Below are 27,789 nucleotides of genomic sequence, written 5' to 3'. Positions count from 1 at the left end.
TCCAATGGGGACAACAGTGCCTGATTCATGGCACTGTTGAAGGATTAAGTGGTTTAATATGTGTAAGAGCTTAGTACATAGTTGGTGCTTAATAAGTGTGAACTATATGTGGGATGGGATTTTATATATAAAATTTGATTTTGATGTGAAACTGATGATGTCACCTATATTACATGCACCAAGAGGGCATGAAAAGGTTTATTACTCACATAATGATGCTGTCTGAGTAGAGCATGGCAGGCTTCCAAGTTGGTCCAAAAATGACTTGAGAGAGCAGTGATAGGAGACTGGCTTGGGGTTTTATGGTGATTAGAGAATGGGGCTGTGGGCTGGTTTTTACACTGTACATATGCTGAGACTTTCCTGGTTTTAAATTTCTGTAATATCAACAGGTGGAGCACCTGGGCTTTCTTACCAGCTTGCCCAGATTCGAGGCAGAAGGGGAAGAGGAAATGGTGGGGCCTGAAACCTATCAGCAGTCAAATATCAGAAATGGAGTTGGATTTCTTATTCAACACAAACAGGCTAAATAAAAAGAAAACCACACTTAGATGTATCATGGCCAAACTAATGAAAGAGGGAATCTTAAAGCAGCTGGTGAAAAATGGCACGCAACATACAAATGACAGGTGATCAGCAACAGAGAATATTGTAAAGTGACATCTCTAAATCACCAACATCAGGGAGTCATAACAATAAATTGTATCTGCTAAATAAAGGAACTTAAAAATACATGCAGCAAAACTGGGTAGAATTAATGGGACAGAATCACAAATCCACAATTGGAGAGTTCAATTAGAACAAAAAAAAAATCAGTAAAGACATAAAAGTTTTAAGTTACATTATTAAGTTACATTATTAACTACCTACGTGATATTTGTAGAATACTAAACCCAACATGAGTAGAAATACAAGCGTTTAAAGTGTTCATGGTAACTTCACCAGGAAAGACTGTTTACAGGGCACAAGTCTCAATCAATTTTAAAAGATTGAAATCCAAAGTATGTTCTCTGCCACCTCTGCCAACAATAGAATAAGAAATTAGTACCAATAAGACATCTGTTAAGAATTGGAAATTAAACCTTAAAATTCTGACCTACGGGTTATTTAGGGGAAAAATGAGGTAAAATATATTTTAAACCAAATTATAATGAAAATACAGCATATCACATATGTGGGATGTAGCTGAAAGAGTGCCTAATGGAAAATTTTATAGTTTTAAATAATCTGCTAGGAAAGAAAGTTACCTAAAAAGATAAAATACAAAGTAAGTAGGAAGAAGAAATAATAAAAATAAGAGTAGAAATCAGAAAGCCAAAAGCGAGTTCTTTGGAGAGATAAACGCTTATTAGACTGATCAAGAAAAAGACAGAGAGCCCACAATCACAAATGACCTATATTAGTACTGAAAGAGGGATTGTCATGGTGGGTCCTACAGACAGTAAAAAGATTATAAGCAAATATTATAAACAATTTTATGCCATTAAATTTGATGACTAAATGTAATGATGAAATTTAGGTTACCCCCAGCTGATGCATGAAGAAATACAAGATCTGGGTAGCCCTATAACAATGAAAGAAGTTGACTTCATAATCAAAAGCTTTCCTGCAAAGGAAACTTCAGGCTCACATGGTTTTACTGGTAAATTTAAGCATTTGTGCAACAAATATCACCAATCTTATAGACAAACCCAGAAAAATGTTGTTTTATGAGGCTCACATAACCCTGAAACCAAAACCTGACAAAGATGCAACTAAAAGAAAAGTTAAAGATTAATGTATCGCTAACATGCATGAGAAAAGAATACATCATAATTGAGTTCTGTTGCAACAAGGTTAGTTTATAACTTTCAAAAATTAATCAGTGTAAGCCAGGTGCAGTGGCTCATACCTGTAATCCTAGCACTTTGGGAGGCCAAGGCAGGAGGATTGCTTAAGCCTAGGAGTTCAAGACCAGCCTGGTCAACAAAGCAAGATCCCATTTCTATAGACAGATAAAGTTACCCACCCAGGCACAGTGGCATGCCCCTGTGGTTTCAGCTACTCAGAGGCTGAGGCAGGAGGATCACTTGAGCCCAGGGGTTCAAGGCTGAAGTGAGCTATGATTACACCAGTGCACTCCAGCCTGCATGAGACATTGGGACCTTGTCCCCCACCCCCCAAAAAAGAAAAGTTAATCAGGTCAGATGCGATGGCTTACGCCTCTAATCCCAACACTTTGGGAGGCCAACGCAGGAGGACTGCTTGAGAGTTAAGGAGTTTGAAACCAGCCTAGGCAACATAAGACTCCGTCTCCACAAAAAAAAAAAAAAAAAAAAGCCAAGCATGGTAGTACATTCCTGTGGTTTCAGTTATTTGGAAGGCTGAGGTGGGCGGGTTACTTGGGCCCGGGAAGTTGAACCTGCAGTGAGCAGTGATCATGCCACCACACTCCAGTTTGGGTGACAGAGCAAGACCCTGTCGGGCAAAAACAAAAAACAAAAAAAAACTATGTAATTTACTGCATGAACCAAGGAGGAAAACTATAAGATCACCTCACTTGGTCAAAAGCGTTTGACAAAATTCATCATCCATTCATGATAAGCACTCCCAGGAAATGAGAAATGAAGAGACTTTCTCAGTCTGATAAAAGGTATTTAAGAAACACCAACAGCTAAGGATATACTTAATCATGAAATACTGTGTTTTCCCTCAAGAACAAGACAGGGATGTCTACTCTTGTGTCATTATTTTAATAGAAGACCTAGCAAGTGCAGTGAGTCAGGAAAACAAAATATAAAAGGTTTAAAGATCTGAAGGAATGTTTCAAAACTCTATTTGTAGATGACATACTTATTTATGTAGGAAATCCTAAGGAATCTATAAATATAGCCACTAAAACAAATGAGTAAATTTAGCAAGGCTGCACTTCATAGATTCAGTGTCTAAAAATCAATTGTATTTTTGTAAATACTAGCAGCAGACAAATGGGGGTGTTAAGAAAATTCATGAATAGTAGCATCAGTGCTAAAATACTTAGGAATACATTAAACGCATACACACACGACCTCTGCTCAAAATGCTAAAACCTTGCTGAGATAAATTAAACAAACGAAGAGGGAGTTGAGATTCTCATATGGCCAGGTATGCTCTTACCAGACTGACACTCCCTCAATAACAAACTGCACAAAATTCTAAAAATAACATGAAGTACTAGAGAATAAACAAAAATAGGCATGTTTTAGAGGGGATTGACACTTGGAAGAAGGAAATGGCATAGGTGAATTTTCTGTTTTACAGCGTTTGTCCATGCAAAATGTGCAGGGTAGCTAAAATTCCAACACAAAACCAAGTCTTTCTGGCCTTGAAGCACCATAGGTAAGACTTGGGAGAATCACAGCTATTGGAGAGTGAGGAGTGAATATCAGCAAGGAGAGTTTCAGAAAGAGAGCCCTGGATTCTGCCTACAAACTTTGCCAAAATCACCTGCTGACCCCACATGTGTACAGTAGACAGTACAGCCAGATAATCAGCCTGATTTGAATTGCTCCAGGACAGAGTTTGTGGTTTGAATGCAGCCAGGTTAATTGTCTGGTGAAACAAAAATGAAGACTTTTGGAAGATTGTAACAGAACCTCTACCTACCATCAGATAAAATTCACAGTGTCTAGCATACAATCCTAAATTACTTAACATACAAAGAACAAAGAAAATGTGACCCTTTATAATGAGGAGACCAACCCTAGAAGACCTACATGTTGGAATTATCATGCAGTAAACTGACGGATACACTTGTGAATTGGAAAACTCAGTAATAAGTTAGGGTAACTTAAATTACCTGACTTCAAGACTCACCTTGAAGCCATAGTAATCTGTACAGTGTGATACTGACATAAAAACAGATAAGATAGCCTCACATAGATAAACACTGTGTGCCTATTTGATTTTCAACAAAGTTGCCAAAGCAACCCAGTAGGGAAACGAAAGTCTTTCAACAAATGGTGCTGGAACAGCTGAATATCCATGTGGAAGAATGAACATGACTCCACCTTACACCAGTGAAAACAAAATAATTCTGGATAAATTGTAGTCTAATTAAAGCTAAAACTATAAAGCTTTTATAAGAAAATATAGGAGAATATTTGTGACTTGGGGGTAAACAGAATTGTTCAAAGTATATAGAAAGTAGTGACCATGAAAGCTGCTAAGTTAGACTCCATCGGTATACAAAGCATCTTATTAAAATACATTGTTAAAAAATAAGTCAGAGTGGGAGAAAATATTTGCAAAACATTTCTGAAAGGATTGAATCTAGAATTTATAAAGATTTCTATAACTCAGTAATGGAAAGATAGCCTAATTTTAAAATGGACGGTAGTTGGCTACTTCACTGAAGATAAAGGTCCAGTAAAGAAATGGAAAAGTGTGTAATATCGATAGGCTTCAGGAAAATGACAATTGAAACCACAATGAAATGCCACTGCACAATCATCAGACTACCTATAATTTAAAGACTGACCACACCAAATGTTGATGAGGCTTTGGAATAACCAGGAGCTCTCATACATGGAAAGAGGGAGGACTGTAAAATCGTACTTCTGCTCTGGAAGAAGATCTGCCAGTTTATTGAAAAGCTAAACATGCATCTACCCACTGACTCAAGATTTTCAGTTATAGGTATTTACCCGAGAAAAAAAGAGATCATATTTCTATAAAATGACATGTACTTTCTTGAATGTTCATGACAAGTTTATTCACAATAATTAAAACCTGGCAACAGGTCAGGTGTCTATCAATATAAGAATGACTAAATAAATCATGCTTGTTCAAGTAATGGAAAACAACTCCACACACACACACACACACATACACACACACACACATGTCATATACATTAACATGGATGAATCTCAAAATCATGCTGAGTCAAAAAAGACCCAAAAGAATATGTACCATATTCCATTCATAGACTTTCCAGAAGACAGGACACCTATGGTGAAAAGATCAGTTTAGTGGTTGCCTCTGGGGATGAGGGCATGGATGCCAGACATTGAGAAATGGACATGGGTGATAATCTTGACAGGGTTGAGAAGTGTACAATGTATGCATCTGAGAAAACTCAAATGGTACCATTAAGATATGTGTTTCATGCTGTGTAAATTTCACCTAAAGAAAAAAAGAACAGCGAACTTTAGTTATGTGCATTCTTAAGTGTCTAGATTTGTGGTATCTGCAACCTTTTTTTTTCTCTCTGAGACAGGGTCTAGCTCTGTCATTCAAGGTGGAGTGAGTGCAGTGGTGCAGTCTCACTGCAGCCTCCACCTACTGGGCTCAAGCCTCGGCCTCCTGAGTACTAGGAGCATAGGTGTGCACCAGCACACCCAGCTAATATTTTGTATTTTTGGTAGAGATGGGGTTTCACCATGTTGCCCAGGCTGCCCACGTACACCCTTATTTTTAATGTTCCAAAAAGTAAGAGATGGATAGAGAGGTTAAGTAGATACATGATACAGCAAAGGAAAACAAATCCAAATTGCAGAATCTAGCTGATGAATGTGTAGGGTGCTTACTCGTAACTTTAATGGATGTTTGAAGTTTTTTATCATACAGAACTCAGGAGAAGATGGAAAGCTTGTTCGTGGAAGTATCTGAGAAGTTGGAATAAATACTTGGAAACTGTTGAGTTTTTCTTTTCTGAGATATTCCTCTCCAAAAGTTTGCTTGATTCTTTTGTTTTGTTTTTTAAGATGGGATCTCACGGTTACCCAGGCTGGAGTGCAGTAGTGCGTCATAGCTCACTGTGGCCTGAAACTCCTGAACTCAAACCTTTCATCCTCCTGCCTCAGCCTCCCAAATAGCTGGGACTGCAGGCACGTGCCACCATGCCTGGCTAATTTTTTAATTATTTTGTAGAGATGGGGTCTCACTTTGTTGCCCAGGCTGTTTGCTTGATTCTTAAGAACGTATGGGGATCCAGCTGTACAGAGCTTTCTGCAATCTTTCGTAATAGAATTAGTTGTTAAAATTGTACTTATTACATGAGCATCAAAGACCTTGGAATAAAGCTATTCCTCACATATCTGGACATATATTTGGACTTACTATGTTACTGATTAGGAAGACTTGGTATTAGTTTATTTTTTAAAATTCTGTTTCGTGTGTGTTCTTATAAAATTATACAAATAACAGTACCACAGCATTGTGTGGTGAGCTCTACTTAGAGCTGTGTACAGCTTGGGTATCTGGAATGTAGACATGCTCTGTTCTGATTTGAAACTTAGAATGAAACCCTGACATATCGGAATGCACATTTGGTGACTGTTTGTTTTTGAATGGTTACTATTTCATTGCTACAAGATAAAATTGAAAAACATTTTCTACACAGAGTGAAGGTTTAAGCCAGTTAAGGACCCTGTTAAACTGTCTCCAGATTTAATTACTGCCCAATTATGCCTTAATTATGAAGGAATGTGAGCACTTATTAGCTATTGTTGATGATTCAACCTTTTTGAAATAAATTTCTTAATATATTTCTTTTATATTTTCAATTTTTATTCAGGAATATCTCCAGTTCTCTAGAGATACAGTTTTTTGCATCTGTAATGCAGCAACTTAAAAAATCATTTGCACCTACTTGTTTCTCAATCAGGATTGTCTACATTTTGCAAACAAAATATAGGGAAGAGACTGGATTCTGAGACAAATAAAAGGCTATCATTCTTAATCATTGATTAAAAATTTAAGTTTAATCAAAGCAGTCACATTGTTTTCAGTGATGTGATAAATGACATTTAAACATTTGTAATTGAATACTACAATCTATTTTGTGTCTTTCAATTATATTTGTAGTCAAGATAAAATATACAGCCACACATAGTACTTGTAATTATGGAGACTTAAAAAAATTATTACAGTGATTCACTCTTCATTCCTGAGCTGTTTAAATCTAAACTTTTAGTCTTAAGTCACATATAAAAATGAAAGGATTATTTTAAGTAGAAATAATTACGGATGCATAGTTACAAATTACTCCCCTAGAAGTCTGTATTAAATGAGTAGATCAGTAATCAAGAGCTGGAGCCTCAGGAAAGTTCCTTTTGTTGATAATATTCTGCTAATTAACTAATTTTACTGAGTGTTCAGCATGCTTTTAATCTTACCAAGGTGGCAACTTAGGTTGTTATCCCTTTTGATTTGTTTAAAAAAAAAAAAATACACTGTTTAGGCAAGAAGATCATGAAAAATAATAAATTAGTAAAACAATGGGGTTTATTACTTTTGTTATTGGTTGTCTAACTGCAGCAGTAAATCTTGCAGATATGGTAGGAACAGTAAAACTGGTTTAAAGGGTTACCAGATTCTGTGATATGAGCCACTTTTTGCCCAAAGTTGGTAGTGTTTTCTTCAACTTAATTCTCACTGCTTCTCTTTTCGTTCTCCATAACAAAGATGTGAATAAATATCTATATCTTTAATGCAAAAAAAGTAGTATATTGACACAAACATAATATCTGGATGATTGGAACAAAGTGCAAAACGTTAATTTAGATGTGCGTATATGTAGGTGAGTGTATACTTTGTAAATTGTACACTAGATATTAAATTTTAATTTCAGTTTTCAAAAGTCAGCTTATTCTTAGATGAAGAAAATCTTTGATGTGTTTTACTGAAATACTTATTGTAAAAGTTATTACTAGGGAAATTTGATAAGGATTTCTGTTAGGTTTATTACCAAGTCATCCTGTTTAGTGATTAATACACTGTATGCCAACAAAGGTAGTTGCTATATTAGTATGTTTATGACTCTAATAGCTGTTTTACCTCTTCTCCCCACCTCTTTTTAATTCAAGCTAGATATATAAGCAAGAACATTACACAGTTGATGGGGGATAATCTGTCTTTAAGAAACTGTTCGATGCAAAGAACTTTGGGACTTTGCATGAGATAACATACGTATGCTTGTTTGTCTGTATATTGATGCAGGGACATCATTGTAGTTAGTTAATGGTCTGCTACATCTTATTTCAACATATTGTAGTATTTCACATTAATTTGTTAGTAAACAATATCAAATTTGTTCAGGCAGAATTTATGAGACCAATTTTTGCTGATATTTTTCAATACATAAGAGTTTTAAGAATATCCTGAAGTTAGATGGTCAAATAAATTTACGAAATGTTGAGCCAATGTGTTTGGGATATTGCTGTCATTGTTATAATAACTTAATAATCTCTTTAGGATATGTTGATTTTACATAGCAAGTAGTCTTAGTTTAACATTTTCAGACCTATTTTCTATCCTTAGTACTTTGTAAACAGCTTGATGTTGTACAGGTTTCTGTTTTTCACATTTGAGTAATGTACAGACATTTCTTGTGGACTTCCTTTAATATTATTTAAATGTATAGAAACATACTTAAGTGCAAACTTACGCTAACCAAAAGACAAATTTATATTCAGTTATATAACCCACAAAATTCCAATTAACATCAATTTAATAGGCGATGGATACTATTTTTACATAACTTGCAGGTTACTTTGAGGTCCCTAATCCATTTAGCCTTACACGGTGCTTGATACAAAGTAGCTAGCTTATGAAGACAATTGTCATTAAATATTTGTTTGTAAGATGCACATTTTTTTTCACTTTGAGATGCCCCTTATAAATAAAATTGAAAGAGGATTTTCAAGTGTTACACAAATAATGTTGCATTTTAAAGTAGATAATCTTAGATCAGTGAAATTTATTGAATGTGTAAAAGGCTTTTTATATAGTTGTTAGAATCAGTGCTACTTCTCTAAAATTTTTCCTGCATTTGTTTCTTTTAATATTTTTTAGAAACTGGCCATACCTACAAGTTATAACTTACACTTTTTATTAACAAAATGAAAACCTGGGAGATACAATTTTTCCCCAGTGTTATTTAGGATGTTATGATTTAATGTGACTAGGAATATTATAATCCACTTTTTGTACTATGAAAATACCAGTTGGGTCACCAAATATGTTGTTTGCTGGGTGGTACACAAAGGCTTTTGGGAGCTCAGGGTGTTGTGGGGAAATACACTGTGGTTAGATAGAATCTTTAAGGAAGAGTGGGTGATTTAAAACTGCCTCATTAAAACCTACCAAAGGCATCTTAAAAATTGACCTCGTTTGCTAGACATATTAAAGAATTAGTGGTAAAGTTAAAAGGTGGCTAGGAAGGGGCAGTTAACATAAATGCACGTGGAAGAAAATTGGTACCAAAGGTTCATGTGAGACAGAAAGGACATTGTGTGAGAAAAGAATGATCAGGGCTCAGGCTGGCATGTTATTATTTGTGTCTTATGGTAATGCCCAAACTGTGCTTTAAATGATGCAGTATAGGAAGTAATGTGCCTCTAATGTTTTAGAACCATATCTTTTTATAGAAATGTCGAGATGACATTGACTTGGATTTTATTCTCTGGCAATATTTTCTTCTGTTTTATTTTTACAATTTTGGTGAAAGGCAATACATTCACATGGCTCAAAAATACGTATGTTTATGTATGTATACACATAGAAGCATGCATATACACAAACATACATTGGAACCTCTCCCTTCCCACTCTGCACCTCAGGTAACTACTGTTCATGATGTATGTGTGTCTTTATGCATATATTAGTGAGTAATTACAGATCTTTTTACCTGTCCTTTTTTAATACAGGGAGTAGCATATTTTAGACCTTTCCATATCAATTCATAGGGTGCCTTCATCATATGCTAAATTGTTCTATGAATTTTTTGTTGGGACTTTTTGTGTTTTGGTTTTTACTTTTCTTTGCATTCTTTTGTGTTTTTCCTTTTTTCAGGTAAATTTTTTCTATGGTGAAGTGCACAAATCATATATTCAGTTTAGTTAGATTCAACAAATGCATATACCAGTGTTTTAAGATAAAGAAATTTCAATCATCCAGGAAGTTCTTTCATACTCTTTCCTAGCGGTTCTTCTGGAAACAACTACTGTTGTTTTTCACTTTGAATTTGTTCTGCCACTTCTAGAGCTTCATGTAAGTGGAGTCATTCAGTGTAGATACTTTAGTGTTCAGTTTCTCTTGATCAGAATATTCCCAAGATTCATCCATGGGTCAGTAATTCTTTTTCAAGATTGTTTTGCTATTCAAGATCCTTAGTATTTCCATATACATTTTAGATCAGCTTGTCAGTTGCTACAAAAATATTTTTGCTGAAATGGTCACCGTAATAGATATAAAACAAATAGGCAACAATCATTAGGGAATTAGGTCAGATGGACATCTTAATATTGACTCATCTGTGAATATGCTGTATCTCTGTATACTTAGCTTTTAAAAAATATCTTTGAGCAAAGTTGAGTTTGGGCAGAGTTCACAGTCACATTTTGATGTTTTTCCCTTGTGCCTCTTTCTTTACAGGGTACCTTCCTTCTTTTTTCAAACTCTCTGGCAGCCCCAAATGTGTCCTCTGATTCTAGGTCAGTAAAACTGCAGTTTTCTAAAAACAATCCCCCTGCAGTGTTCTGTTTGAATTCTAGTTGCCCTGCCTAGCTGTGGCTGGGGAGTGCCCTTGGGTACACAGCCACAGAAATGCAGCTCTCATCCAATACAGTTTGCAGCTTTGACAGTTGGACCTGCCTTCAGCTTTTGTCTGTTTTTGATCTGTCTCTACTATTTTCAAATAGCTGATTATTTTGTTCAGAGTTTATCATTGTTATATGAAGGAAAGTTAGCCTAATTGAGGCTGTTCTGCCATTACTGGAAGTAGAACCTCCATTCTGTTTTGTGTATTCTTTTACTAATTGCATACTGTTTTGATTATTGAGAATTTATTAGGTGCTTCAGAATCTGGTAGGACAGGTCTTTACTATTTGTTAGAATTTTCTGGTCATACCTATTTGTTTTGGCTTATTACAGTATTTGGACTAATACCTGGATTTTTAAAACATTTATTTTTATTGAGATTGCATCAAATATATAAATTTGGTAGGATTAATACCTCTATGATGGTATCTTCCTGTGTAGGGACGTATGTTTTTCTTTTTGCTCAGTGCACTTTTGTGTTCTTCAGTTATGTTTAAAATGTTTCTTTGTATAGTTTGACACAGTTATAATTACATTTATCTAGATGCTGCTTATACAACTCTCACTATCTAAGGGGGATTGGTTCTAGGATTTCCCACTCATACCAGAATTAGTAGATACTCAAGTCTCTGATAAAAAATGGCATTGTAAGCCTGGGCATGTTGACTCACTTCTGTAATCCCAGCACTTTGGGAGGCTGAGGTGGGAGGATCACTTGAGTCCAGGACTCAAGAGACTTTGTCTCTACAAAAAGTGTTAAAATTAGCCAATCGTGGTGACACACGCCTATAGTCCCAGCTACTCAGGAGGCTGAGGCTGGAGAACTACTTGAGGCTGGGAGGTCAAGACTGCAGTAAGCCTTATTTTAAAAATAAAATGGCATTGTATTTGCATATAACCTACGCACATTTTCTCATACTTTAAATCGGCTGTTCCCAACCGTTTTGGTACCAGGAGACAGATTCATGAAAGACAAGTTTTCCACTGACTGTGGCGGTACGGCAATGGTTTTGGGATAAAGCCGTTCCACCTCAGATCATCAGGCATTAGTTAGATTCTCTTAAGGAGTGTCCAGCCTAAAGCCCTCGCATGTGCAGTTCACAATAGGGTTCTTGCTCCTATGAGAATCTAATGCCACTGCTGATCTTCCAGGAGGCGGAGCTCAGGTGGTAATGGTCTCTCCCCTGCTGCTCACATTCTGCTTTGTGTCCTGGTTCCTAACAGGCAGTGGACCAGTATCAGTCTGTGGCCTCTGAGACTCCTGCTTTAAGTCATCTCTATATTATGCATAATATGTAATACAATGTAAATGCTGTGTAAATAGTTGTTATACATATTGTTTTTAAATTTTGTATTTTTCAATTGTTGTATTTTTTAGTTTTAAAAATTTACTTTTTTTTTTTTACTTTTTGATCCACAGTTGGTTGAATCCGAGGATGTGGAACCCTTGGATACAGAGGGCTCTATATTTTATTATAAATTGGCTTATTTTTAAAAATATTTTTTATTATGTAAACAGGCAATGATTTTACTAGCTAGAAGCAAATTTAATATTTTAAAATAAACCTTCCAATTTTGTTAGGCATGATAATGATGGAATTGAGGCTTAAATATACCCTATGGCAGCAGTTGGAAAGTGGCCGAATTAGGGTTGGGGTCTAGATCTGTCTGCCTCTAGATTGATTGCAAGTTCTTAACAATTACTGTTTATTCTTCTCTGATCCTTTCAAGGATTAAATAAAGTACAACGTAAACTTCATGCTCTATTTTAGATTCTGGTTCTTATGTCAGTCCCAGAATAACTTGAGTGAAATGTTCTGATAGCAGAGCAGAATAACCTCTTGTGCTACACTTTTGTTAATTATTTTCAAAGAATAGTCTCCTGTATACCATTTCTTTAATAAACTCAAACTCAGAAGTCTGTAGAATTGAGGTGATTCTATTGTGATTTAAACTACATTGTGCTATATGTTTCCAATAGATATTTGAAATATCTTTTAAATAAACCATTAATGTCATGGTTTTTAAATCAGTATATCTTTGGAAAAGGAAAGGTCTAAGCCTTAATTTACCTGGCATTTTCTGACTTTTATAGTCTGGTAAATTTTTCAGCCTGAAAAAGCAAGAGAATCTGTAAAATACTTGGTGCTGGAAAATTTCTGAACAGGTTTTGTTTTGAACTGTCCAGTCACTGTAGCCCCCAAAGCAGGGCATGTTGTGTTCCTGCAGCCTGATAGCTATGTGACAGCACCTGTAGCACTAAAGCCAAGGATGCCAGGTGGTTCTGTTGCCTGGCCACAGGAAGCCAGCACTTCTCACCGTTGCCCTTTGAACTGTTGATCCAGTTAAGCTCACTAACAATGTGTAAATTTGAAATTTAATCAATTGCTTGATTCATTTTCAGAAGATGTTTTGAAATACTCCTTTATCTGCATTGAAGTTTTGATGATTTTGTAATATGTAAGAAATGGACTTTTCAGACAAGTACAACTTAGTACTTGAGACATTGGCTGTCAAAGTTCCATTCCAAAACTTCCTTTTAAGCTCTCTTTCCCTTCTCCCACTGACTAGAAGTTACTTTGAAATGAAATAGAGGTAGGGAAAAAGGGAGAATTATCTCTGAGCTGCCCATATTCTGGAGAGAAATGTGGGAGAAAAATTTTAAGGCGGTATACTAAATTAGAATGACTTCAAAGTCTATTTCTTTATTTATTCTAGAGATGGGAGCAAAATAATTTTCAGTAAAACTTAAAAATATCATGACCAGATAACCTGAAAATCTTAACTGTGGATGTATGTCTATTTTTATTGGGATTTTTTTTCTATATTAAAAATCAGTTGAAATCTGTTTTTAGATAATTTTTTTAAAAACTGGATTACAAAATGAAGCACTTTTAGTAAAGTTGATGGCAGAGGTTTTAGATCTTTTGAATACAGGAAAGTGGTAAGGGCATATGGGTATGATTCATTGAGCTAGAGGGCATTGGTGTTCACATTTTAAAAACATAATCATGACTTATCTGGAGTCACATGTTCCATTTTATTGGCTTCCTTCATATAGAAAATATAGTAACCAGCACTACATGCCTGTGAAAAAGTGAAGCAATTGTATATTTTCTGGGTGAAGGAAGTATTCTGTACATTCTCCATGTTTTACATCATGGTATTTTGAATAACCATGCTTCCATGTTCACATCAATTTTTTGTTTTTCAATTTATGCACAGCACTTGCTCTGAAATTTGGGGACTGAGTACACCAAATACGATAGATCAGTGGGATACAACAGGCCTTTACAGCTTCTCTGAACAAACCAGGTGAATATTCTGCCCTCTGTCGAATCCTAGAGATCTTGTGGGAGGGGGGTATATTTTGAAAGACCTATATGGGGTTGCTTAGTATAATTTTGCCTAGGATGTTTCCTTAATGTAAAATAAGGCATAGCATTTAAAATATCTGCTTGCCAGTATAAAAAATATATTAAATGTTTCAGCTGATGTTTTAATCAATGCAATTCTAGTTTGAATCTTCTTTAAATTACTGTATCCCCTAAAGAATAATAATTTTGATAACTATATATTTATTTTAGCTGGAGATCAGATTATAATCTGTTGTTGGCCTAATTTTTAAGTAGATACATGATCAGTTTTGCTAAATTTCTTGTTATCAGAATCTCATCTTTATACTAATAAATACATACTTAATGAACCCCTTATATCACAATTAACAGTAGGTTAACTCATTTTTATGTTACTTTTTTTAATCACTTCATTCTCTTTTTTGCGTATATGGTATTTGTTCATTTCATCTCATCATATTCATCACCATCCACATTTATTTGTGAACTACATAAATATACCTCAGTTCTCAAAACAGTCACAACTGGGTAAAGAGTTGCAGTAGTCTGAGGAAGTTACTATCACATCATTGTTGGTATTTATCATTCTTCACACTAGTTCCTTTTCTGACTATTCGGTCACCTCCAGAATTAATATTCTTAGAAGCATCTCTAAAATGAGTTTGATTTACTAAACATAGAAGTTGACAAAGTTTTTCAAGTATAACTGCATAAACTCTCTTTTTTAAAAAATCAGTTTTTCCCAAGTTGTTAGCCTTTCATTGGCATTTGAGTCATTTATGTGACATATTTATAAGAAACATCTGCTAGTGCTGCTGCATACTTTTATCAGATCCATTAAATAGTACATTTTTCTTCTTGATTCTCACTAAAACTAACTAAATGGCTGTCATTCTTTTCTTTATGCTTTTACTGTACTAATTTAGCCCATTTGACTGCACTTTTTTTTTTTTTTTTTTTTTTAATTCCCTCCTTTCTTTTCCCCTTGCTTCCCAATAGGTCTCTTGATGGTCGTCTCCAGGTATCCCATCGAAAAGGATTGCCACATGTTATATATTGCCGATTATGGCGCTGGCCTGATCTTCACAGTCATCATGAACTCAAGGCAATTGAAAACTGCGAATATGCTTTTAATCTTAAAAAAGATGAAGTATGTGTAAACCCTTACCACTATCAGAGAGTTGAGACACCAGGTAGGAACATTGCAAGTTTTTTTCTTGGTTTTGAATTAAATGCCTGAACTTCAGTATATTTAAGTACTCTTGTGACCCAGGAAAATTTTAGTGTAAATTCTAATAAATTACCTTAAATTGTGCATATTATTTGGTGGTAATTAAAATTTTTTTATTTTTAAAAATTTTTAATGAGAAAACATATCTGTTTCTTGGAATAGCATATGATTTGGCATGAAAGTGCATATCCAGGAAATCCTGTAGATTGGCAGTCTGCTCAGAGCTATGCTGATGTGCTTCTACATGTCCCTGCTGCAGTAACATTTTCAAGCATTTTGCACTTGGAGTGTTTTAGAAGTACTTTAATGACATCATTTGTATGTACACCGTTTAGTAAAGCTTGTAACAAGACTTTTCATTTAGTTAGCTGTCTACCTGAAACTATTAAAAAATATAGCAGTAGCTGTGTTTTTGGAAAATTTCCTATATCTGATTTTACAGATAAAGACAATGTTAACTTTTCCAATGGGGATTTATGAACTTTTATGGTAATATAATATTACCAGGATCACATTGTTCCCAAAAGTTTGAGATAAATTAGAACTTGGAAATTTGGATAATAGACTACCTAAGTTAAAGCCATAATCAGATTTGTCATTTTCTCAATAACTAGTATATATCGAATAGGTGGACCCTAGCTTTAAAAATTAAGCTACAACTTCTCTTCTTCTTGTTGAAAACTTTAAAAAAGGTTCCCCCACTCCCCTTTGCTCTTTGCCATTAACTTGTATTTCTTGAACTTTTTCAGTTTTGCCTCCAGTATTAGTGCCCCGACACACCGAGATTCTAACAGAACTTCCGCCTCTGGATGACTATACTCACTCCATTCCAGAAAACACTAACTTCCCAGCAGGAATTGAGCCACAGAGTAATTATATTCCAGGTATTTTTGCCTTCTGAATCTCCTAAAACTTGGATAGATATAAATTTTGTTCATAAACATTCAAGTTTTAGTAAATTGTGGTTTCACTTTTTTAAAAATGCTTTTGAGTTTTTAATAGAAAAATCGAATTTGTTGGGTGATTATTTTGTGAAATGTATAAGCCTAGTACATTAAACAGTTTTGTTTGGAGAAGAGTTTTACTTTATATTTCATTTTCTTTTGCAGTGACTTTAATCAAAGTACTGTGAGAAGCAGAAAAGAAAAGATCTTAGTAAGTTTGTCTTAGTTGTTGAAGCTAAGCGAGATGCAGAATGTAAGCAAAACAAATGGTGTAGGAGAAAAGTACCCCCGAAACACATGTAACTGAAAATCCACCCAATGATCACTTTTTCTTAGATAACTTGGTAATATTTAACAGAAATACAACATTTCTATAAGAAATATAATACTTAGTTCTATAGACATAGCAACACTTACATATTATGACCCGAACGTCAGAAAACCTCTTTTAATTTTGTTTCGTCTGCATCTCAGTAATTTCTGATGAAAAATGAATTCAGCTACATGGTTCTCAAATTTTGTTCTGACGTATTTTTATGTGATCCAGTAATACTCCACGATATGGTATCTGGCCTTTTCGTTTTTTATGGTTTCTTTTTTTTTTTTTGGAGAACTAATACTTTGTTACTTTTCTTGTATGTTTTCCTTTTTGTTTGGTTGATTTTTCTCCCTAGCAGAAACAGCATGATCTTAGGATGAGGATTAAGCTGTAGTGTCTTGATTTCTTTCTTCCTTTTATAATATTATTTTATTCCACTCTTATTTTATACACTAAAAATATGTGAGGAACTTAAGAGCATTTACAAAATTCTGAAAATACAGTTTTAATACATTTAAACAATTATTTCTTTCATGTATCCATCATGGAAATAATGCTTATTCATTGAAGATAATTTTTTAAATGTAAGGAATTAAAAAAAGAAAAGATAAGATAACTAAGAAAGATAAGTTTTTTTTAAAATGGCTGGTTTTACAGATGGGAAGTGGTTTTTGATTGTTTTAATGTATATTTCTTTGATTACTGTTTTATTCCAGAAGAGGATTTTTAAAGCTGCTTTTTGGGTTGCTAGGAAATACAAACTTACTGAAGTTAAGAGAGGGAGAGGGTGGGGTGTAGTATGATATACTAGGAGGAGGGAAAACCCGGGACTGTGAAACAGGGCAATTGCTAGGTAGAAAAGGGAGTGGAGTTTTGTGAATGTTGGTGTGGGGAAAGGGAGGCATTTTAAGTAGTTAGTGTGGAAATGACTGTTATTCAGCCAGCAATACTAACCTTAGGTATAAGCATGCAGTCTTAGGGACAACACGCATATCCAGTAATTATTTGGAAGGATATTCACTAGAGTGTTTAGTGGCTTTCACTTGTGAAGATGTTCGGGCTCATTTTTCCTTTCTTTTTTATTCCTTTAATTATTGAGATTTGAGTATTTTATAAAGTAGAAAATCAGAAGTGGATTGTACCCATTTGCTTTTCTGGACAGTGGGGCTTTATCCAGTTTCAAGCAACAGCAAAACCAAAGGGTTCACATTTTATTCCACTTAAAAGAAATCGTAACATTTTCTCAAAAATGCTAATAGCTTTATTATTTATTACAATAATGGAAAAAATAAACACAGATAACGTATTTTAAGGTTCAGCATTTCTTTCTGATTAGATCTTTGAGATACAGGTTAAACTCAAAAAGCTTAGCACCGTTTAACTTTATTAGCTTTAACTTTTAAAATATGCATAATATGTACACTTATTTTTATGTTCTTTATTGTTTGAGTATATGAAGATAGTTTATTCTTAGAATTTTTGTTTTAAAAATTTGGGGGTACTGACACTTAAATGAAAAGTTTGATACTTAAAGTTTGTGGTTAGTTTATCGAATAGATACTGTAAAAGGTTATTGAAGGAGACCCTTAACCTGTATCTTCTCTCCCTCTCTTTTTTTTTTTTTTGAGACGGTGTTTCACTCTTGTTGCCCAGGCTGGAGTACAATGGTGTGATCTCGGCTCACAGCAGCCTCCACCTCCTGAGTTCAAATGATTCTCCTGCCTCAGCCTCCCTAGTAACTGGAATTACAGGGATGCACCACCATGCCTGGCTAGTTTTGTATTTTTAGTAGAGACGGGGTTTCTCCATGTTTGTCAGGCTGGTCTCGAACTCCCAACCTCAGGTGATCTGCCTGCCTTGGCCTCCCAAAGTCCTGGGATTACAGGCATAAGCCACCGCACCTGGCCTTTTTCTTTTGATAATTTTAAAATTCTGTTTGGATATGTGTCTTTGTTATTTTGAATCGCTCAAAACTGTTCGGCAGTGTAAATGTTAAACTGATGAAAGTCTTTTGAACTTATTTTTCCTCCCTGGATTACAGTTGATTAAATTGTATACATGTTTTTATTTTACATGCAGTTTATTCAGCTATTCAGATACCTTTCTGAACATAAGTGTTTTATTCAGACAACATGTTGGAAATAACATGTTAGAATCCTAATGGTTATTTTCAGGGAGCATTTTACCTCTTTATACAGTAGTCTATATTTGAATTGAATTTTCTGCTTCAAACACTTAGACTTTACCGGTTAGGAATCCTTGGAGAAACATACTTTTTAGGTAGAATTCAGCCTGGACCAATCTGGAACCATACTCTACCATATTTTACCCTATAGAACTTAGTGTAAGTTGTAAGCCTGTATTATTTAATACTTTTATAATCCAAAATCTTGTGTGTTTTTAAATTTTCTAAGTACTCATAAAATAACGATGTTCATTAGATTAAACAACAACAACAAAAAATTGTAGTTACTGATGGTTTTGCAGCCTACTGATTCAGATCTGGGGCATTTTTGAAGTTACGTTTTTGGCTCTTGCCCCAGAATATGTACATATAGGAATGAGCAAGATACGTACATAATGTGTACGTCCAGAGAGTAGGATTTTATTAAAAGTAGATGTTAAGGATTCACCGCAAAATTTGGACAAGATCCTGAATTATACACCCTCAGTATGCAATATTACTTTTTTATAATATTATATAACATTGTTATTTGTTATTTGGAGTGATTCATTGGTTATCTCTGGTAGCTGAGAGAAAAGGTAGTGAGATTATGTTGCAGCTATACTTGATTTGTTTTAAACTTTTGTAGAAACGCCACCTCCTGGATATATCAGTGAAGATGGAGAAACAAGTGACCAACAGTTGAATCAAAGTATGGACACAGGTAAAAAAAAGTCTTTGAAAATTCCTCAGTTATTAGATGTACATTTCTTGTATTGTTTGAAATTCACAAAAGATGTTAACTCTTAAATTTAGAGAAGTTGAGAAGCATACCAAAAACGATGATCTTCTATCTTGATTTAACATATCCGAACTACCAAAGGGGTCCATGTTGTCACAGAAAAATTAACGTATGCTACTCTGCATAATAATTGTTATTTTTTTATTAGAGTAAATGAAAATTTGAAAACATGCACGTGCTTTTATTTTTTTAAGTATTTGCTTCTGTTGAAAATTTTAGTAACCCTATGACTAAATATCTCTCTGTGATAAAAGACCATAATTACTCAAATAACAGATTTTCAGAGGAATTTGGATGTGAAGGAAGGGGGTCAGCTTTTCACTGCTTTTTTAACCTAATAGTGAGTTTTGAATTATAGTAGATTAATTTCTTATACTTAGCTATCAACTCCAAACAGTGATGAAGAAAAAAATTAAAGCTTTAAATCACGTCTTATGTAATAAAATGTATAACTCAGCAGAACTAATAAACTACCAGTGAAATCTGTTTGATGTCATTGTAATTGTCCCAGTTTGATTCATTTTACCTGTCTGTATCTTAACTGTTGGACATCTTAATATCACAACCTGACAAATTATACCATCAGTCTTTCTCCATATCTTAACACTAATGCATTCTTGGTTATGATAATCTAAATTATCTTTAAGTGGATTAACATTGGTAGGGGAGGGAGGGGTTACAATAATTCTGTTGTTTAAATCCGTTTTTTTGGACTCCCAGGTAAAGAAGTTTCTGCTGTAGCTAATCATACATTTGGGTGTTTAGAAGTACCAGATAACTAAGAAAGGTAGATAATCTAATGAACATTGGAAATAACATGTTATACATCTTAATGCAAATGATATTTGACTTTCCACGTATGTTTTACTAAAATTAGATGACACTCTTCTTGAAGCAATAATATTCTTTTTTGCCTGTGATGGACAGCTGTTACTGTGACATTTAAAAGTGAAAGATAGGAAAAGATACTGAACATCATAAACCACAGTGAGATACTACCTCACACCTACTAGATGCTATAATCAAAAAAAGGACAATAACAAATGTTGGTGAGGATGTGGAGAAATTGGAGTCCTCATATATTGCTAGTAGGAATGTTAAATGGTTCAACACTTTGGAAAAGTTTGCTGTTCCTCAAAAAGTTGAATACAGAGTTAACATATTGTGGCCGTCTATGTACCCAAGTGAATTGAAAACATGTCTACTCAAAAACTTGTACATGACCATTTATGCAGGCGTTATCCTTAATATTCAAAGTTAGAAACAATTCAGATGTCCATCAAATGATGAATGGATAAATAAAATGAGGTATGTTTCTGCAATATAATTATTCAACCATGTAAAGGAATGACAGTATAGCATGATGTATGGCAACATGGATGGACCTTGAAAGCAGTATGTTAAGTGAAATAAGCCAGAAAAAAAGGCTGCAGGGATTCTAATTTAGTGCACAGACACCTATTCAACAATATAGCTGACACACAGGAGGAGCAATAATACGAGTATTCGTTATGTATGATAAATGAATCAAAGTACAAAAGTGGAGAATAAGCTGAATCAGCTAGCTAAAATAATTGCAGTGTTGGGGCTAACTTTGAACCCAACCTAATATTTCTGTTTCAGTGGAGCAGTGTTACTGGCTTTCTGAATAACACGTTTAAAATTACTGTATGGCAATGGGAATATATGATTCATGAGATGCCAACAGTTGGTTTGGCTGCCAGCCTCTTACCCAATATCAGTTTCTCTCTCGGGGCCATGGCAAGAAACACAATTCTGACTGATGCAGGGCTCCAATTTAGAACAAAGTTGGCCACCTCTCTAACTCTGGTTCATACCTTCCAGAGGGAAGGACATAATTAAATTCATCTTCATAACCTGCTGTTAAAAATAATGAATTGAAATTTTTTAAAAGGGCAACCAGAGGATAAATTAGGCATAATAAGTAACTGTACGAACAAGCACTTGTTACTCTTTTCTTTTTTTTAAATTTAGATTTCGCTGGTCAAGACTTTATTCTTCCTTTATAGTGGATATTAGAGATCAGGCTGGACATCGTAAGAAATTTATAAGTTCGATTAACTTTTGTAGTATTGTATAATCAGTCCCTTTTCAAGTCATGATTTTTATGTACATATTTGTTCAAACAGGTATATAGAGAAATAGAATATAATAGATCATAAGATGTGGATTTCATAACTCACAATTCAGTTTTGTATCTTCTGCATACACTGTGCTTGGTCCAAGATACACAAAGAGACTTAAAGGGTTTTTTAATCTGCCTGTGTCCCAGAAGATAAAATGAGGTCCTAACCTCCAATACCTCAGAATGTGGCCTTGTTTGGAAGTAGCATCTTTGTAAATGTAATTGTTTAAGATGAAGTCATACTGAAATACGATGGGCCCTAATTCTATATGACTGGTGTCTTTATAAGATAGGGAGGAATGTGCCATATGAAGATGAAGGCAGGTGACTGGAGTTAGCACCTGCGAGCTGAGCAATTCCTAGGATTGTTGGGAAACCCAAAAGCTTAAGAGAAAGGCATGGAACAGATTCTTCACTTGAGCCTTCGAGAGAGCATGGATTTGCTGACACCCTGACTTGGGACTTACGTCCTCCAAAGCTCTGAAAAAATAAATTTCTGTTGTTTTAAGCCACCCAGTTTGTGGTATTTTGTTAGAGCAAGTCCTAGGAAGCTAATACAGTGAGTATTAAGATTTTGAGAGTATCCTACTAATATGTACACTTAATTATTTGTAAGTTATATACAGGTACTTCATGTACATTTAAACATGTATACGAAATTGAAGGATGAGATTAAATAAATAGAAAATACGTTTTAATTTTTTCTTTTTGTAAACTAGTAGTTTTGTGTACTCCTAGACAGTTTTCCCATACACTCCACTTACAAGACTTACTCCTCTTAACTAAATGCATATAATCAAAGTAGCATAGTGAGACTCTGAGCTGGACTACCTGAGTTTGAAATGTTCCTCTTACATATGCTAGCTAGGTGACCTAGTTTTTAAATCTGTAAAATAGGGACAATAATAGCATTTAACTCATAGAATATTAATAGGGCTAATATTTATAAGGCATCTATGTGTTCCTAACCTGTAATAAGCACTATATGAAGGTAGTTAAAATGTTAAGAGGAGTTAACCATTAAGAAAAAGGAATATAGTGGATTGCACAAAGATTTGAAGGAAAGTGAAGAATTGAGATCCAGACACAGAAGCACTTGATTTTTGTGGTTTAGGATCATCTCTATGAAATAGGAAAGTAAGATTTTTGTCAAAAATGAGGGGTCAGGTTTGACAACTTCAGGATAATAGTCTTAATAACAATGCCTTTTCTCTGCCATGTGTTAAACAGTTTTTGATGTAGATGTAGCATGTCTTTCATTAGATAAATTTTTTAGTATTTTATACTTTTAGTGCTGTTATATTTGTTTTTGTTTTTACATTTTATTTTCCAGTTGTTCCTAGGATATGGGAAATACTTGATTTTTGTATATTAACCTTTTCTCCTGCATTCTTGTTAAATTGACTTTTTGGTTCTAGAATTCTGTAGATTCTTGAGGTTTTCTGCATTACACAGCCATGTCATTTGTTTATTAGGACAGTTTTTTCTTTTTTTTTTTGAGACGGAGTTTCACTCTTGTTGCCCAGGCTAGAGTGCAATGGCACGATCTCAGCTCACTGTAACCTGAGCCTCCTGAATAGCTGGGTTTACAGTCATGCACCACCACGCCCAGCTAATTTTTTGTATTTTAGTAGAGACGGAGTTTCTCCATGTTGGTCAGGCTGGTCTCGAACTCCCAACCTCAGGTGATCCGCCCGCCTCGGCCTCCCAAAGTGCTGGGATTACAGCCGTGAGCCACCGTGCCCGGCTGACAGTTTGTCTTTTTTTCCCCAGTCTTTATGCTTTTTTCTTCTGTCCTAACTAAGACCTACAATAAACTGTTGAAGCTATAAGAATGGACATTTTTGCATTGTTCTGATTATAGGAAGAACACATTTCACAATTCCCCTTTTAAGTATGATGTTAATTGTGGATATTTTGGAGATTGTATCTGATTGAGGAAGTTCTTTTTCCTTTTTGTTCTTAATGTTCTAATTGTGTTTTATAAATGGCTGTTGAATTTTGTCAAATGTTTTTTCTGCGTTTATAAAGAGGATCATATAGTTTCATGGATTTGAATTGTTTTATTTTTGAGAATTTTTCCATCTATGTTTATGAGAGATTGGTCTGTAGGGTTTTTTCCCTTGTAATGTGTTTATTAGTTTTAATATCATAAAATGTGTTGGAAAGGGCTTTCTCCTGTTTTCTCAAAGAGTTTCTTTAAGGTTGGTGTTATTTCTTTCTTAAATTTTTGATAGGGCTGGGCATGGTGGTTTTTGCCTGTAATCCTAGCACTTTAGGAGGCCAATGCTGGAGAATTGCTTGAGCACAGGAGGTCAAGACCAACGTAGGCAACAAAGCAAGACCCCATCTCTACAAAAAAAGTTGTTTGTTTTTTAATTAGCCAGGGGTAGTGGCATTCACCTGTGGTCCCAGCTACTTAAGAGGCTAAGGTGGGAGGGTCACTTGAGCCCAGGAGGTTGAGGTTGCATTGAGCCATGTTTGCGCCGCTACACTCCAGTCTGGGCAACAGCGAGACCTTGTATTCAAAAAAAAGTTTGATTTTTCCAGAGAAACTGTCTCTTGTAGGAAAAGGTTTTTTAAATTGAGAATTATTTACATTTTTAATTTTGTGTATGTGTTTGATAAACTTGGATTTTGTTAGAAATGTGTTCATTTCATTTAAGTCATAGGATTGATTAATTGAGACAGGATCTCACTTTGTTGCCTAGGCTGGAGTGCAGTGGCTTGGTTAGCTCACTGCAGCCTCAACCTCCCAGGCTCAGGCAATCTTCCCCACTTTAGCCTCTCGAGGAGCTGGGACCACAGGTACATGCTACTGCGCCTGGCTAATTTTTGTGTTTTATTTAGAGATAGGATTTCACCAGGTTGCCCAGGCTGGAGAATGTATTGATATAAAGTTATTTCTGATATTTGTTATTCCTTTCATATATGTGAGATCCATTTTAAAATTTATAATGTTAGTAATTTGACTTTTTAATTTTTTATTAGAACGTCTTGTAATGGATTAATCAGTAGTCTCAAAGGACCAATTTTTTGTCTTGGTCATTTTTTGTTGTCTTTGTCACTTTTCTGTTTTGTTTGTATTCATCTTTTTGTCTGCTTTTCATTTAATCTGGTCTTTTTCTAGCCTCCTGTGGTATACATTTAGATCATTGATTTGTTTATAATGTACACATTTAAAGCTATAAATTTCCCTCTAAGCTTTATGTTAGCTCTATATTACAAATTTTATGTTGTTTTAAAATTATCACTTAATTATTTTCTGATTCTTCTTGATTCATGAGTTATTTAGAAGTTTGGGTTTTTCTTAGGAGTGTGAGGATTTTCTAGATTCTTCATTGATTTCTAATTTAATTCTGTTAACAGTCCAGCATGTAGTGTGTGTGACTTTAGTCCTTGGAAATTTATGAAAATTATTTTATGCTATAACTTGTAACTTATCTTGATAAGAGTTCCATATATAGTTGGAAAGAATGTATGTACTATAGTGTTCCAAATGTCATTTAGGTCAGGGTGGTTGATGGTGTTTAAATCTTCTTAATTCTTTATGATTTTTTAAAATCTCCTTATTTTGTCAGTTATGGTAAGTGTTAAAATCTTCAGCTCTGATTTTAGAGTCATCTCTTTGTGCCTTTAGTCCTGTCAGTTTTTGCTTCATGTGTCTTTAACCTCTGTTATTAGATGATACACGTTTGGAATTACTACATCCTCCTAATTAATTTACCCTAATTATAAAATGCATTTTATATTAACATCACCATATCTTCTTTCTTACCTCTGGTTACATGATATATTTTTAATTGTTTCAATCTATCCGAATCTTTATGGTGTGTTTCTTGTGGACAGCATATTTTTGGTTTTATTTAATCTAACAACTTTTGTCTTTTAGTTGGAAAATTTAGTCCACTTATATTTAGAGGAATTATTGATACTGGGTTTAGGCTACCATTTTGCAATTGTTTGTCTATTTGTTCTCTCTGGTTTTTATCTGTTTGTTTTCCTGCCTTTTAGACTAATCAAATAATTTTTGTTTCATTCTATTTACTCTCTTGGCTTTTTACCAATAACACTTAGTATTATTTTCTCAGTTGGCGTTCTTGTGATTACATTGTACTTATGTTATACCTAGAAGTTTATTTAAGTTGTAATATTTTACAACATCATGTAAAATTTAAGAACTTTACACCACTCTAGTTTCATTCATCTGCTTCTGTTGTTTGTACTATTATTGACATGTATTTTACTTAATAAAAGTGTATAAACCCCAAAGTTCGGTGTTACTTTTTGCTTTTGATATCAAGTTGATTTTTAAAGAAAATTAGAAGGGATAAAAAGAAGTGTTTTATATTTACCTACATATTTACCAGTTTTGCTGCTTTTTATTCCTTTACTACAGACATTTCTTTCAGTTGTTTTAGCACCATTTTGCAGAGACATTCCTTTCTCCATTGATTTACATTGGCTCCTTTGTTGAAAATCAAGTGATAATTGTATGTGACCCTGACTTTGGGTCTGCTCTTAATCCAATTAAATAAATTTTTCATTTCAGATCCTTTATTTTTTAGCTATATAATTTCCATTTTAAAGTCTTTGATAATTTGTGTCCAGTTAATATGTAACATGGCCTGTTTTTGTTGACTGTTTTATCTCTTGATTATGGAGTCATTTTTTTTCCCCCTCCATCTTTGAATATCTCTTGTTTTTTAATTGGATAGTGGGTGTTGTATATAGAATAATATTAGAGATTAAAATAGATAACACTTTCTTTGGAAAGACCAACTCTTTTCTCTCTCCATTTGCTAAGTTGAGGAGCTGATCCTTTCCCTGCCCTTAGGATTTGAGTTAGAAAGGTGATAATTTGGTGCTTTAATGTCACATCACTCAGGTTTCAGGGAGGGTGAGTTCCCTACCTTATCAGAACTTTCAGATATGAATATGGCAAGACTGCATATTCTTATTTCTTTCCAGCCTTGCCCAGGACTTCCTACGCTACCATGTACTCAGCTAAAGACATGTATTGGAACTGACTGGTGAAGAGGAGCTCTGTGCTTGCAGCTTCTTAGATTCCTGTAGTCTGCATGGCCATTGAAATTTTAGTTGGCTTCTCCTTTGGCAAGCTCAGTCCTTTGTCTGTGTCCTGACTTGGCAGATACTGTCAGTAGTGAAAGTGATTACCACTCTCTGTTAACTGGGGAGGAGCTCATCCCTCTCTGTAAATTAGTTCCTGTGGACTTATTTGGATCTATATCTGTGTGATAACTTTAAAGAAAAATAGAATTTTTCTTTGTTTATCCACTATTTTCTTACTGCTATTTCAGAAGCAAAGGTTTTCCCCAATCTTCTACATACTAACTATAAGGGGAACTCTGTAGGAGTTTCTAATAAAAACAAAAGCAGCCTTTTTTCTCATTATGAACAGAATTATGCTCTCATAGAAAAATTGGAAATATATAAAACCTAAGATGCTATAGCATTGGGGATTAAGTTTTTTAAAACAAGAAATGAAAAAATGGTCATTCATGCATTATATATTTCATAAGCTGAATTTGACAATTATAATGTTGTATCACTTTGGCAGGGAAGCTTAATCTCTTATTTCTGCCATTATTCTGTGTCAGATAAAAGTTAAACAGTGTTCTACACATAAGATTATGATACAGCATTTCGAATTATACAACAAATGGATGTTCATTATAAAAAATTAGCATAGTTAGGCAAAACAGGAAAACTTAAGCATTACATGTAATTGCATCTAGCAAAAAATTAAAATTTTAAAAGGTTCAACTTTTACCAGAAATTTTAAAAAAATGCTGTAATGAACCTCATTAAAAAATAGCTAGAAAATGATAGAGAAATTCAGTAGGATGTCAGATTCTAGAGTTCCTGTTCTTGTTTATTACACTATATCTCTGGCTGGTTTTAGGTGACATGGGGGAGAAGTGGGTGCTTTTGGTACATATTGCCGAGGCTTAGAATATGACTAGTGATCATATTTGGATTAAGGTTGAAGAAGCAACCCAGGATGATTCCCAGTTTTCTGGAAGGTTTGTGAACACTTTGGTCTGTATTCAGTAAATTAGACTTTTTAAAGCATACATTTTTATTGTGTATGTTTAAGGTATATAACATGATATTTGGTGTATGTAGTGAAATGGTTGCCGTAGTCAACTAAATCCATCATCTCACATAGTCACCTTTTTATGTGTGTGATGAGAGCACCTAAAATCAACTCACTAAATTTCCAGTATACAGCACAGTATT

At 34.5% G+C, this 27,789-nt stretch overlaps 1 protein-coding gene across 8 annotated transcripts in view; it reads left to right on the top strand.

Annotated features, from left to right (window-relative positions):
• SMAD2 (SMAD family member 2) overlaps positions 1 to 27,789 on the top strand; it is an 89,500-nt gene that overhangs the window by 46,563 nt on the left and 15,148 nt on the right. For 5 of the 8 annotated variants that reach the window (XM_063716773.1, XM_024235718.3, XM_054537505.2 and 2 more), the window contains 4 exon segments: positions 13,789 to 13,878; positions 14,919 to 15,112; positions 15,900 to 16,034; positions 19,227 to 19,301. In XM_063716773.1, the coding sequence (XP_063572843.1) occupies positions 13,789 to 13,878; positions 14,919 to 15,112; positions 15,900 to 16,034; positions 19,227 to 19,301 (494 nt within the window). 8 annotated transcript variants of the gene reach the window in all.

Source organism: Pongo abelii, chromosome 17, assembly GCF_028885655.2.
Source record: "Pongo abelii isolate AG06213 chromosome 17, NHGRI_mPonAbe1-v2.0_pri, whole genome shotgun sequence".
Classification (NCBI taxonomy): Eukaryota; Metazoa; Chordata; class Mammalia; order Primates; family Hominidae; genus Pongo; species Pongo abelii.
This window is presented reverse-complemented; position numbering and strand designations above follow the sequence as displayed.